This window comes from Python bivittatus, unplaced genomic scaffold, assembly GCF_059951505.1.
Source record: "Python bivittatus isolate LINGU-HERP-01145 unplaced genomic scaffold, Pbiv_v1 ctg000390_np1212, whole genome shotgun sequence".
Lineage (NCBI taxonomy): Eukaryota > Metazoa > Chordata > Lepidosauria > Squamata > Pythonidae > Python > Python bivittatus.
In genome coordinates, this window is record NW_028277070.1 from 3,810,674 (window position 1) to 3,825,175 (window position 14,502).

The 14,502-nt window shown below is 53.3% G+C and overlaps 1 protein-coding gene across 3 annotated transcripts; it reads right to left on the minus strand.

Moving 5' to 3' along the window:
* Positions 1-65: 65 nt before the first annotated feature.
* Positions 66-13,207, minus strand: SLC35E4 (solute carrier family 35 member E4). 3 transcript variants are annotated; one of them, XM_088143866.1, is made up of 3 exons: positions 12,706-13,207; positions 7,762-9,082; positions 66-5,758 (listed from the first exon to the last, which is right to left on the minus strand). In XM_088143866.1, the coding sequence occupies exons 2-3, from the start codon at positions 8,399-8,401 to the stop codon at positions 5,337-5,339; spliced, it is 1,062 nt and encodes a 353-aa protein (XP_087999992.1). In that variant the 5' UTR covers positions 8,402-9,082; positions 12,706-13,207; the 3' UTR covers positions 66-5,336. The 3 variants fall into 3 exon arrangements, with proteins under 3 accessions (XP_087999992.1, XP_007434188.1, XP_087999993.1); XM_007434126.4 differs by having other exon boundaries at positions 10,188-13,207; XM_088143867.1 differs by lacking the exon at positions 12,706-13,207 and having other exon boundaries at positions 7,762-10,145.
* Positions 13,208-14,502: the final 1,295 nt, after the last annotated feature.

The window sequence follows — 14,502 nt, forward strand, 5'->3', positions numbered from 1 at the left end:
AACACTGCTCTAGTTGCACACAAAGGCAACAACATCTTCCTTCAGAGGGCCTGGATTGCTCAGCCTTGAACTGACTGCCCAAGGATGCTTTTACTTCTGTTTCTTCTTTTTGTTTTGCAACCCTCCTGTTCGTTAGAGATCTGCTTTAAGGGCTTTTCATTTCCACGCGCTGGATCACATGCAGAATTACCCAGCTTGCTTCCAAAAGCTTCCAGGCTGCTGGAAACGCTGGGCAGCAGTTGCTACAGCGACCAGCAGCTCTTGGCAAGGATTGCAAAACAAGGCGCTCGCCTGCGCCATGCAGAAACCAACCCCTCCCAGCCATTAATAATTATCCTTCCCCGGAAAGCCATTTCGTTTTCTGGGAACAGCTTCTCTCAGCTGTCAAGCTGCTCCCCGCCTTCAGACTTTTGCAGAGGCCGGAGATGCGTCATCTTCCCACCCCTCCCCTTTCCTCCAGGTCATTCAGGGACATCACACCCAATAAGACAAAAATAGAGCTTTATTTCAAGGACAAACAGGAGCCAGAGATGCTAACCAGCTGCCTGGTGTTCACAAGGGGCCGGGAAGGGCTTCAGCCTCGGTTGACAGCAAATGATTTAAACTTTTCTGAGTCTGACTTCCAGCCCTACTTGCTACCCACAAGACAATAAACAACGGGGTCCAGGGAAGGTCACCAAATAAATCTCTGCCCTGGGCTGTTCAGCTGCAAGGACTGGGCATCGAGGAAGGGAGAAAGGATCACCGCATCCTAAACAGGACAGGTGCAATTCTGAAAAAGAGCCAGCCTAGGGATGGTGAAACTTCTGGGGTCTGGAAGGGTTGCAATGAGAAACACGGGGAAGAGATTGTTCAGGGGCCTCCCAGGTCTTTCAGATCAGCCAAGTGTCAGTTAATTCAGGAAAACATGAGGGAGAAGCACCACATTTGAACTGTGGAGCACAAATCTACCTGCAGATTCTGACTTCTTTGCTAACATCTTTTCTCTAAAGCAGTGTTTCTCAACCTCGGAGACTTTAAGACGCGTGGACTTCAACTCCTAGAATTCCCCAGCCAGCATGGCTGGCTGGGGAATTCTGGGAATTGAAGTCCACGCGTCTTAAAGTCCCCGAGGTTGAGAAACACAGCTCTAAAGAATCAATTGGATTCTCTGTCGCCTTTATTGTTAAAGCTAAACTGGATCAGCCCTGGTTAGTATTTGGATGGGAGGCCACTAGGAAATGCCAGGGGCTGGTGGAGCAAACCACTTCTCTACTGTGGCCAAAAAAGATCAATGGAGGAGTCTATGAAGTCCCTGGGGATCAAGCTTGACTCGGGGAGGCTTTAATTAAATGAATGCCCACTCCCTCTAGGGCCACGCGTGCCTGCATTTTCCCAACCAGGGCTGAATCTGGGAAGGGGGCAGGCGGGTGGGGGGCTCAGGCTACAGAGATCCATCACGCGACCAGGTCTGAGCCGCCAAGTGAATCCTCCCCACGGGTCACTTGGAAAGGAGGAAGAGCAAGCCCCGAGTCCGAGCCCTGCCCCGCGTGAAAGCTGCAACTTCTTTGCACTGCAACGGGAAATCAGCCGTTGGGCTGAAAGCCTCTTCCTCGCCTGCAACTAAGAGTCTAATCCAGCCAGCCGGACCCGGGGGTCTTCAGCCAGCCCCGGCCTCGAGCTGAACGAAGCTTGGGTCTCCGGAGGGAAAAGCCTCACGCCAAACCATGGGGCGAAGCCTGACCCTCTGCTATTTCAACCCCCCTCTCCAAACCGCCATTACTTCACTCTGGTTTTGTCACTGTCTTTTCTCCAAGGAATCGTATCTGGTTCTCTGTCCCCGTTTTGTTACAGCCACCTCGTGCAGAAAGCCTCGGCATAAAGAGCGTTGAGTTGGGCATAACCATCTGCAGCTTCCCTAAAAAAGGGGCTGTCAAGTCAGGCCCGTGTTCTCCTCCCCTCCCATCTCCCGGCATCCAAGTTTTGATACTGGCTAAAGTAAGTCAGGGTTCTTAATACATATCTCAACTGTAGTTTAGTATCTGTTTTATCTAGAGTCTGAAAACATGGCTTATGCAGCCACGTTCTTCATTTTGGAACTAAATACTATGTGCTTTATGGACAACTGGGGACAAGCTTTTTCTGGCCTGCAGGACACTGGGGTACCCCTAGATGGCAGCAAAAAGGTGGGAGTCTTTTTTGTACCTCATTGCTGCCAACCTGTGGTTATCTGCAGGTCCGCAATCCAGATAAAAATCCTAAATGAAGCCAGGAGGAACCGCAGAAGGGCCCAGGACTCCCTGAACCTGCTTCTGCTAACCCTTTTAAAAATCAGCTCCACATGCTTATATGATACGCTACCATTCCTATGGCCTCTAGCCACATGAAATTCAGCTCTAAGGAGGCCCGGCCCTGGCAAAAGGAATCAGTCGTACAGTCTCACTTCATAACTAGAGGGACTTCACAACTAGAGGGGAAAAGATGTCAGCCAAACCACCAGGGAATTCTGGGACTTGTAGTTCTAGCACATCAGCTAAGGACCAAACTGGAAAAGGCTGATCTCAGATCCACCACCTAGAATGGATTGTTCTGACTTTCCATCCAAGCTGCATTGCTGATATCCCCCCATGCTAGTTTTAGGGCTGCACGTGCCTAGAAGCATGGATATTAAAAAGGGCCAGATCTTCCAGCCCACACCAAGAATTTTCCATCGCTCCTTTTCCATTGCGAGGAGACCTCGGCATAAGGAACGTCCTTAAGGACTGCATCTCAGGAGGGTGGACTGAAAAGGGGGCCAGGTAGACCTTTAGGGGACTCCGGCTGTCACTATGCACTGCGTGGGAAGAAGATGAATTGTTGGCTAACTGATTAATGCTTGCTTAATGCTGTGGAATGGCCGTACTGGCTTTGTAATGGTAAAGATATTCGCCTGGTCACTCCAAGGCATGGTTTAGCTAACAGTCTATGGCACCAAACGATTCTGATTCTAGGACGATGCTGATGCTAAGCCCAAATGTGGTTCCTTTGGGCTTGTGATTTATAAGCAGCGGCTTATGGCTTAGCATGCTGTGCAAACTCAGCCCGGTGGCTTATTCAGATCACAGTTAAACGAACCACAGCTTAATGTACTCTTCGCATCCAGCCTGGGCACAGGCAATAAAACAACACCAGTTCCCGTAGCAGACATCCAGCCTCCAGGCAGGAAAAGCCGGCAACGTGAGACAGTCTTCTGCCGAGGGGCTAAGAAATAATTTACAGTTGCTGGTACACCCTGATGCGACCATAGGCTTCTGGTACAAGCCATGATGATGCGTCGTGATGTCATTGTGCAAAAGTGACATCGCTCCCTTTCAAACGGCAGACCTGAACGCCAAGAGGCAGACTACGGACGCTTTTAAAAGAACGCTCGGGTACACTCTGCGGCTGAGGGCATTCTGTGCCAACGTTCCTTTATCGACACTTGCCAGTCCAGGCTTTTCTTTTCTTTTCAAAAGGGGCAGGACCCCCGACGTTACTTTTCCCCAGCCTGACGTCCAGCAGCCGTGCTGGACTTCGGCTCCCATCGTTCCCTGGCCAGCAGAGGAATTGGTCCAGTGAATCTGGAGGGCACCAGGTTGGAAAAGCTGCTCCGTTATTTCACCCTGTGAGAATACTAAAGCACAAAGCCCCCCAAAGGGGCTTGAAGGCATTCAGGAACTGGGGACCAGGAACGCACCCAACCAGGTCCGCAGTACGGATGGTTCTATTCCCTAAGAGCAGCGAAGTCCAGTTCTTTCCATACGTACAGGGATGCAGACTCACAAGCACAGCCACACACTCTCCCTCACATTCCCACACCCAACCACACAGTTAAAAAGCAAACACTTGCCATCATATCATGCACGTGTATGCAGACTGCACTACCAGCTCTGGCCAGCGGAGGGCAGCAGTGAAAGGAAGCAGACACACTGCACTACACCTGCTCGCCACTGGATGGCACTCGGTGGTGGAAAGGCATTCCCTCCACCCAGCCCATGGGCAACTCTGCCCCTAACTGGACATATTGCTACGCAGAAGGAGCTTTGCACAAACTTGTGCTTTAGGACAAACCTTAGGAGAAAGCAGAATTCTCTCTCCCATCCTGCAGGGACAGCAACACCATGACACCTTCAAGTCACCTTATGGAGAGGGTGCAACTGGCATGGCCACAACGTGGCTTGCAGAGACCAGAGGTGCAACGCGGCACACCTACCCCCCACAATTATCTTTCGAGCAAAGTCCTGTTCTGCTAGGGCTCATCTACTAGGAACAGTCAATGCTGCATTTATTAGGGAGTATCTCGGGGGCCGGCAACCCCTGGCATTCTGGGTCTGCAGAGTGACTCCAGATCATACTGTTAAAATTCAGCGGCAAAACTGCTAGTTTTCGAGCTGCACTTTTCTACTTATTTTGGCAGGAAAAGGTGCAATGGAGCGGAATTAAAAGCCTGAGGTGTAACACTCTATTTTGTCCTTTACACCCCACCCAATTCCCCATAGCAAAAAGGGCCCAAATATCCCTGTTATCACAACAGCCCCTCAAAGCCAAAGTAATGATCCGTTTCAAAATCGCAGCCCCCCCACTTCTCCGAAGTAAGATTTTAGTCCTGGCACCCTGTGCCATTTCCAAGCTACGCCCTTCAGAGGTGTGAGATGACTCCAGTTCAATCCCCTGGAATCCTTGGAAAATATGGCATTATAAAAATATAGTAAATAAATAAACCATAAACAGATCCCCCAAATTCTGTAGATTAAGGTCCAGTAAACCTGTAGGACATCCTGTTAATGAAAAAGAACTTAAATCTCTTTCCAAAGACCAGATTTTGGAAGAGTGGAGAGCAGGAACCTCCTCCCTCTAACTTAGAAAACGTAAACAAAGCTAAAACTTTCTGGCATCTCGGATTTTTGTAAAAAATGAGAATTCCCATAAGCTGTCTCACGGCAGGCAACAGTGTCCCTAAAAACTGTTTATTGTCGTTTTCGCCCGGGATACAAAATGATTCAGGACGAGCCGGGACTTGTTTGGAGAAGAGAACTTCCTTCTCAAGGCTTTTCGGTGGGACTTACACAACGGTGCTCAGCCGTCCTGTGGTTTGGAGAGACGGTGCAACCCCACTTTTGAGGTTTACAAGCCACAATCTATGGCTCTGCTTGCCGAGCAGATTCAACCTGCAGTGGTTACCCAACACAATCGTGTTGCGCAAATGCAGGTGATTGTTTGGTAATCGTGACCACCGCCAGGAGACCCCAAGGCCTGCTGTAGTCCGGCAGACAGAGGGAATGTGCTCGCAGATGGAAAGGTAGCTGTCCCAGCCGCTTCTCGGTGCGCACACAAACCCCCTACTCTTTTTTGGCCGGGCCCGCCCGCGAGCGCCAGCAAGCAGCAATGCGCTCACAGTGATGGTACATGATGACGCCCAGGAGGGTGAGGGCGATGCCCACGTAGCTCAGCAAAGTCAGGTGGCTTCCGAAAAGCCAACGGGAGAGAAGAAGGTTGCCCACCACGTTGAAGTTCCCGAGGACGTGGATGGTGAGGGCGGAGGTCAGCGAGAGGATGCAGAAGCTGGCCAGGTTGTAGAGGACCGAGCCCAGGCAGCTGAGCAGCACGCAGGTCCAGAGGCCGGCCTCGTAGGTGAGCAGGCCCTCCCAGGCGGAGCCCACCTCCATCCCCCAGGCAGCCACGAAGAGGAGGCAGAAACTGGGCAGCGAGGTCAGGCACAGGAGCGTCAAGGAGTCCAGCTGCTCGTCCTGCAGGAGGGTACCTGTGGGGCAGAGAAGGGGGTCAGCAAAGCTGCCAGGGCAACCCACTGCAGCTGGAAGCAAGATTCTCCCGGTGGGTTTCAACGAGATTTCTCAGAAGGGGGCTGGAGCAGAGCCGGGGCCAGAAACATCGGCAATGGCTTTCCGCTTTCACATCCAGCTGATCTCCAAGATTGCTACGGTGGGGACTTGCTTGTCTTGCAGCTGAAGGGAGAGGCAGATCCAGGTGGCCACAGCCTGCGGATCCCTCTTGGGTTCTGGACACTCCTGTCCAGAAGCCAACTGGGGTTCCCTCCTGAGAACTGGAGGAGACCAGGGGGGCGGGGAGGGGAAGGCAAGATGGCGAAAACCAAAGCTTAGCGTATCTGCCAAGGAGGAGAAACAAGCCAGGACCCCACCCCCCGCTTGCTTGTCTGCTCTCTGTGTGCAGCTCCCTCCTTGACCAGACATTCTGAGCCAGGATATGGCTTCACCCCGTGTCCACCATCACCCAGGTTCATGGTTTGCTGCATCCTCGATAAAACCCTGGCTGGGTTCTATCATTTCTGACCAGAGAAGGGAATTTGCAGGGGGGAGGTCCTCATGGCAAGGAATCCTTCCCCAGGAAAAGAATTTCCCTGCACACAGAAAGCTAGCAACTCAGGGGAAGGTGCTTTGGAATGGGCGGGCACACGCATGATGCCCCTGTTGGCACCTCCTCAAAGAAGGGGCATCATTCCCTGCCCTTGAGGTGAAAAAGAGCCATTGGTTGGTTTGGTCAATGTTATCCACACATACGAGCACACCTTCAAGTGGACACAGGGCACCATTTCCAAGACAAATCAGCCCATCTCACCAAAAATCCGCCTTCCCCATTTTTTCCAGTCCTCCTTTTAAAATTCAGCAGGCAGATGGAACAAACCACCCCAAGACTGGTAAGAGTCAGCACAGCTGGAACTCTGCTCCCTGAACAGCTGCACGCAACCCCAGAGAAGGGCAGAGACCTCAAGCGGATACAAGGCACCTATGTTGATCAACCAGGCGGGCACTAACCCCCCCGCCCCACATCTAAGGATCTTCCCAAGACACCTTCCACCCGTGCGCTTCCCGCAGAGGAATTCAGAGCTGGTGGTGAGAAGAAGGTGGAGAGATCTGCTCAGAGGACGTGGAGACTCCGAACAGCCTCGCCTTGACCGTGCGGTCCTCAAAAAGGGGCCGCGAAGAGGCTTTCAGGGTTCTCTTGCTATATCCTACAAGAAAGTGCCGTTCCTGGAATCTGTTCCATGTCTGTTTCTCGAACGCGCCTACCTCGAAAGGCTGATGCTCCCAGGCGTTCCCCTGTAGTCCTAAGGACTACAACCTTGCAGGGGGCAGGAAGCAAAACTTCCTCGGAAGCTAGAGAAGGCATGCAGTATGGTGGTTAAGATGAAAGCTAGGGCTGGGGAGAGCCGGGTTCCACTCTACTGTCGGCTGCGGAATCCGCCTGGGAGAATTTGGGCTGGTGCTTTCTTTTAGCACCCATCCTACCTCACAGGGTGGTTGTGCTAGTCTGGGGGGGGAAACAGGAGTGGTATAAAGCAGCTGGAGCTTTCGAAGGATTAGCACAGGGCTTCTCAACCTTGGCCACTTTAAGATGGGCGGACTTCAACTCCCAGAATTCCCCAGGCATTTCAACGTATTTTGATCAAAGATCAGCCAGTGTTGAAATATGTGAATGATATGAATAGGATGGATGGATGGACGGACGGACAGACGGACAGACAGACAGACAGATAATAGATGATAAAGACAGGACAGGACAGGATAGATCAATGTTTCTCAACCATAGCAACTTTAAGAGGTGTGGACTTCAACTCTCAGAATTCCCCAGGCAGCCTTGCTGGCTGGGGAATTCTGGGAGTTGAAGTCCACCCATCTTAAAGTGGCCAAGGTTGAGAAACACTGGCCTAGCAGAAGAGAAGCTTTGCAAATACACATCAGAAGGTTCCACACGCCAGGATCCATGGCGGCCTCGGAGCAAACTTACTTTGTTGGATGGACTTCAGGCCCCGCAAGAAGGTGGCGGCGAAGAGGAAGCAGCAGCCGGCTTGGTCGAAGTGCACCTCCCCGACGAAGCTCAGGGAGGCCCCCAAGCAAATGGGCCCCATGGCCGCGTATTGGAGGGGGTGGTGGCGCTTCCCCAGCAACAGTTCAGACAGCGTCAGGGTGAAGAGCGGGGTGGTGGTGTACACCATCTGAGCAAAGTCCAGCTGGACATGGTTGAGTCCCAGGTTCCCGAAAGCCACACTGGTGCAGAAGGTCAGGCTCAGCAGGAAAACCCGGAGCCTGGCTTTGGGCTGGAGGGCAGGATGCCCGGACCCCCTGGCCTGCAGCCTGGCGAGGGGTTTGCCCACCACCACGGCCGTCAGCATGTGCAAGGAGGACAGCAGCACCGGGTAGCGGAAGTTGTGGGTGGCAAAAATCCACTTGTTCAGGCTGGACATGGTGGAGCCGGTGGCCAGCCACGTCAGGACGGTGGCCACAAGGGGCAGGGTGTGGTGCCACCGGGAAAGCAGCCTCAGCCCCCAGCGCTGCGCAGGGTGATCCTGCTTCCAGGGCGAGAGCAGCCATGCTCCGGTGGCGGAGTCCATCACGGCGTCATGCTTCTTCCCCGCTGGCAGGCACATTGGGGAGGGCGACCTGGCACAGGCGGGATCGAGCTCCTTGGCGACCAGCGCTGAGCCCGGAGACCCCGCCAAAGGGACCCAACTGGCCTCAGGCGCCCTTTCCTAGCCAAGTGGGGCAGATCAACTGCTCCTCCCGTGGAGCTGCTCCGCCACAGATCCCTCGGTGCTTCTGAGCAATCTCTCCGGTCGCCTTCTCGCTGTCCGTCCCTCCCGGTGACTCACCGGAATCAGATTTCCTCTCCTTGCTTTGTGGGTTTCTCCGAGGCTGCCTAGAACTTGCAGAGAAGGAATCCTGGGGTGTTTGGGGACTTGGGCAAAAACAGGTTCCTCGAATTTCAAGGATTGCTGCGGACCTTTTCATTCAGCTCCGGCAACGCCCTTCCAAAACGACCCGGCCCCCGTCTTCTCCCCAGATGCTGGCAGCGAGGTCACCTTCCAGCCTCCCTGGCACGCTCAGCGCCCACTCCCCTCCTACTGCCGGCTTGGGCTCAGCCACGTGCGGATTCCAAGCAGAGAGGAAGCCGACACAAAGTTTTGACTGCCGAGTGGCTGGAAGAAAGCTCCACCTTTGGGGTAACCAAGGAGCGAAGCAGGAAGGGCACCGTAAACACTGACGCCAGTCCTACGTCTATGCCATGTGGAGCTTGGGTCTGGCCAGGCCGACTCATTGAGGGCTCGTGGCTGCGGAAATAAAAAATGCAGACTGTAACAGCAGAGGAAAATCTGAGAGAAGATGTTTCCAAACACCCCATCACCGTAGAAACCCAGCGGGCAGAGAGAGAGGGTCTCACCATCTGCACTTAGCTTGTTGCAAGCAGAAGCCACCCAACAGACCCGCCCAGAAACTTTTAATATCAAACTGGAGGAGGCTGCCTTTGAGCCAAGGCTCAGCTGAGTCTCTCGTCATCCGTGCTATTGATTGTGGGTTAATTAAACATGTTCACACATTCTGGAAGCTCCAAAATGAAACTGGAGTTCATAACTATTCAACAGAATTAATTAATTCTGAAGACCCTGTTGGCCCTATCCTGATCTACAGAGGAAGAGGAATAAGATTTCCTGGCTGCCCATTAATGTTCTAGATTTTTAATGACATTTTAAAATCTTGTCTTGCTTTTTGATCTATTGCACGCCGCCCACAGTTAGTGTTTGAGTTGTGTATAAAATCTCTAAATAAAACTTGAGATGAATGGTCTAAAGGCAAAAAATAAGAAGCAGGTGGCCATTTATGGAGAACACAGCCCAAAGAAAATTTGAAGTTCACATATCAAGCAATCAAATTAGTAGTCTCTGAGAATTTGGCACATCCTGGCTTCAGCAGGAGAGAGGAATGATGGAGTAGCAGATTTGTGTCAGTTAAATTACAGATAAAACTGTAATTTAGAGAGCCTGGGGAAGTGGGGCAAAGTTTTATCAAGCAATCCGCTTTACGGCATGCCCAGCTAGAGAAGAGGGAAGAAAGACCCATGCAGACCACAGCGCTGAGAGGAAGCGCCTTTTGTACCAGCCCTTCTCTTGGGAAGGGAGAATCAAACCGAGCGCATATTTCTGGGTTGGGGAGGGAGAAAGAAGAAAGAAAGGAAAGTTAAAGGGGAAGTTAGGAAAAAGAAAAAGAAGGGAAAGTAAAGTTAGAGGAGGTTAGAGGAGGGAAGGAGGGAGGAAGAAAGGAGAGAGAGAGAGAAAGAGGAGGTTAGGAAAAAGAAAAAGAAAGGAGAGAGGGAGGGAGGGAGGGATGGAGGGAAGGAGAGACCTTACAGAGCAGTGGGAAAGGAAGACCCCTGGGTACCTGCTTTGCTGCTGTTCCCTGGATGGGTTTCCTCCTTGCTCCGATTCTGGCTCCAGCAATTCAAGCAAAGCCACTGGCTCTTCCGGCGGGGAGACCCTGCTGGAGGGGTTTGGCTCTGCTCCTGGAAAGCCAGCCTCTGTGGGGCTGTGCTGCAAGTCCCACTTGGTGGAGGCCCCCATAAGCTTGAGGATCCTCCTGACTGGGCCACGTCCAGCCCAGAGGGAGGGGTCTGACTCAGCACCAGCTGCCCCTCCTGCAGTCCCCGCAAGGGCCTTCAGCTCTGAGCGGGATGGAAAAGGGGGGGGCCTGTCTGAGCGGAGGAAGAGCCAGAACTCAGACTCAGGGGAGGGGGAGGGGGAGGGTTTCCCTTCCCCCTGCAAGGGAGGTTTCTGCTGCAAATCCAGATACAGTAATCCCATCACGGAAAAAATGGAGACAACAGACAAACAAAGAGGAGATCCAGACTTCTTTTCATGAACAGAATAGCTGCAAGGAAGGGAGTCACTAGCCAGCTTATGCAAACAGCTTTGCTTAACAAAAGGGCGGGCCCAGGAAATCCCCACAACTCTTTATCACTTTATCTTCTGCAGACCCCACCTTGCACCTCTGTCATCTGCAATTTGAGCAGGAGGAACTGAAGGGATTCTCTGCACCATCTTAGTTTGGGATGGGCATCCTTGGCTCCTTCTACTATCATTTTTATTCCGTGCGGCTACTGGGGGCCATGGAAGGGCCAGAGAAGGCATCCTGGCTTCCTTCAAAGGGGGGTCCTTCTCCCAGCCAGACATACCCAACTCCTAGCACAGAAGGGCATCAGTACTGTCTGAAGAGGGACCTATTGCCTGCAATCAATGTTTTTCACTTCCTGGCTTGAGCACCGTATTAATCAGGCACAAAGAGGGAGCCAATGTGGGGCTAAGATTTAGAGGGGAGGGGGAAAATCGGGTAACACGTGTAACTAACTGGCGGCCAAAAACCAGATATTTTTGGAGAGCAAAGCTTGAAGCACAGTCAGGATTTCTAAGTATTTGGCTTGGGGAAGAGTATGGTGATTTGTTTATTTGAATGTATATTTAAAACAAAGCATAAGAGTCCTACTAATAGTATTAGTTCTCCCTTTCCTCTTTCTTCTCCATCTCCTCCTCCTCCTTTGATGTGTTCTGCTGAAAAACACTGGGAAATTCCATCTGTTCCTCTGAGTTTTGCTGCTACAATTTATTGGCCACAGGTCTGAGGACTGTTCCTGAGCTGGTCGCAACAGCGGCTTGTGGGCCTTCTGCTGCCTGCTACCCACTCTTGATTTAAAGGGGACCAAGAGGACCTCGTGAACTTCAGCATCTCTTTGCTCCGAAATCAAGCTGCCAACTTTGGGGGGGGGGGGGATTTTTGGTGCCCCCTACAGGAAATGGATTCCAGGGTATTCTATTGAACCCAGAGAGGCAAGTTTGGGAGCTGTCATCCTGAATAACGCTGGAATGTGAGAAGCCAACAATCTCTTTCCCCAAACCATATGGTTGAATCATAGCATCCTTTCATGCTTAAATTAGGGTTTTTCTTACACTGTGGAGCTCTCTCCCCCCTGGAAAGCTAGATGGGTGCAATTTTCTTCAGAAAAATGTTTGATGATTAAAAAAACACAACAGGAAATGTACATTTTATTTTATGCCGTATCTGACTTACGCATTTACCTGTTTACTCTATTCAGTTCCCCTCCCTTTGACCCACTTTTGGAAGAGTTACTGGATTTTACGATCTCAGTGGCTGTGCCATTAACTCCCCTAAGCAGCGGCTTAGCCCCCAAAGGGCAGGATACATTTTGTAATGAAAATAAATAAAAGTTCATGATCACCTCCCCATTTTTTACTCAAGCTGCTGAGAAGAACTGGTCTCTGAAGATGCCTGCACCACTGGGTAGCCCAGAATGGGAATTCACAAGCCTCCGTCAGTTTCTGAGCATCCCCAGGCGCATTGTAACTGTTAACTCCGCCATGACTTGTGACCCGGATTCTCAGAATATCCCCCCCCCCCCCCGCAAAGCTCCACCATCCCAGCTCACAAAGATTTGTTTGGTGCCCAACTCCTTCCTTTCCCCATACGGAGGAACCCCCTTTTCGTGACCGCGACTCAGGCCTCTTCAGTTGGGCCTCTTCTCATTTTAAGACGGTTGACTTTCCGATAAATTGCAGAGCAGGTTCCGTTTACCTTTTGCAGCTAATTGCTTTAAAACTACTCAAGAGGAGATAAGCGGAGGGTGGGGCGGGAGGCGGAGGAGAGGGCGAAACGGGCTCTTCTCCTTTGCACGCTAGCCTTCCGCACGCGGGGTGCTCGCTGGCCCGGGCACGGCCCCTCCCGCCGCGCCCAGCGGGGGCTTCGCACCGCAGCCTGCGCCAGCCCGGTCGGGAGCCCCGCGAGTCCGGCTCTCCGCGCTCGGGGAAGCCTGGCGAGCGGCTGCTCACCGCCGGCCAAGGTCTCCCCGCGCCCCGCGCCAAGCAGCCGCGCCGCTCAAGGTGACCCTTACCTGCGCGATGCTCCGGCGCCGCCCGCGCCGCGCCCTTCCTCCAACCGCCCGGGCGGCTGCTGGCCGCTAGGCCGGGCTCGGCTCGGCAGCTGCAGCCCCGGCACGCGGGGACTCCAGCGGCCCTTCTGCCCGCCCGCCCGCCGCGGGCTCGGCGTCCGGAGCGCGCGCTGCCCAGCCAAGGGGGCCCGGCCGAGGCCGGGGCCGGGGCCGGACTCGGCTCGCCATGCGCCCTGCCCACCGCCCCACCGAGCACGGCGGCGCGCAGCTCAGCCCAGAGAAGCGGGTGGCGGCTCGGGCTCTCCAAGGCGCATCGGCCGCGGATGCTGCGGGAGCTGGACCAGGGAGCCGCCTCGGCCGCGCCCCCTCCTGGCGGCCGAGCGCAGAGCGGCCCCAGCGGCTTGCGCAAGTTGCGCGCAGGAGGAGCCCCGGCGCGGCGGGCGCCCCCTTGGCGAGGCGTCCGGGGCCGGGCCGGCTTTCGATCCCCGTCAGCCTTGCCCGGCGCGGGCTGGAGGTCCTCCGGGGGGCGACGGCGGGGAGCGCCTTGCCAGGGTGCCGAGGGCTCTGGATGGCGGCGGGCCAGCCGTGGGTTTCTGAGGGCCTCCGCATCGAGGCTCTTCCTCAAGGCCACGCTTGCGGTTTATGAGCAAACGTTTCTGGTGGAAAACAAAAGCGGTGGGCGTTTTATTGCTCGGGTGTTGCGCCTCTCCCCTGTCAGTCAGCCGGGCAATTTTTCAGCCCAAACCCTCCACTTCTTCCCCCCAAAAGATTTGGAAGCCGTGATTCAGGGGCTGGGTCTGCCCATTTTGTTATGCCAGACTTCGGGTTGGACCTTCTGTGATGTTTCAGCAGCCCCTGAGATGTACAGCACACCAGGCCTTATGGTGCAAGGTGTTGTGTGAATCCGGTTTATTCTATTTATTATATAAGCCGGTTGGGGGAGGGAATATGATTTAGCAAGCCAAGGATGGGAGATGGTGGGGAGCCTCAACAATTAAGATAGAAGGAGAGGTTGTTGCCAGCTTTTAACCACCTCAACTCTCTGAGAACAGAGAATTAGAGTGGGAAATTCCTCCTGCAATTTCCAAGATTTTGTATTTACCCCAAACCAGCATTAAATACTCCCTCCCCTGATTCCTTGATCTCAGCCAGCTGAGTGAAGCTTGAGACCAAGTTAGTTAATAAATCTAATTTAGTGTTTTTCAACCTTGCTGACTTGAAGATGGGTGGACTTCAACTCCCAGAATTCCCCAGCCAGCATAAGCTGAAGTCCACCCACCTTAAAGTTGCCAAGGTTGAAAAACACTGACCTTGACTGCACCTACCGCAATGTTTCTGGAGATGCCACAGGATGCCCCCCCACATGCCTCCCACTATCCAACAGGGTTCATACCAGCTTGACTAGGTTCAAAGGAGGCATTAAACGCAAATGCAAAATACACTAAATGCCACAATCCAAAAAGGATGCTGAGGAACTGGGAAGAGTGCAGAGAAGAGCAACAGAGATGGTCGGGCTTGGAGGCCAAGTCCTACGAAGAGCCGTTCGAAGAACTGGGTATGTTTGCAGGAGGAGGCGCAGGAGAGACACGAGAGCAACTTCCGATATGTGAAGGGATGTCAAGGGAAGAGGGGGTGGATTTATTCTCCATATGTCGACGGGGGTGGGGGGGCAAAATCAGCGGGTGGGAGCTTTGCAGTGAAAAGCCCAAACTTGAACCAAGGCGGAATTTCGGGACGGCGAGAGCTACGAAGCAGCGGAACAGCCTGCCTCCTGAACCCATGGGTGCTCCATCCTTGGAG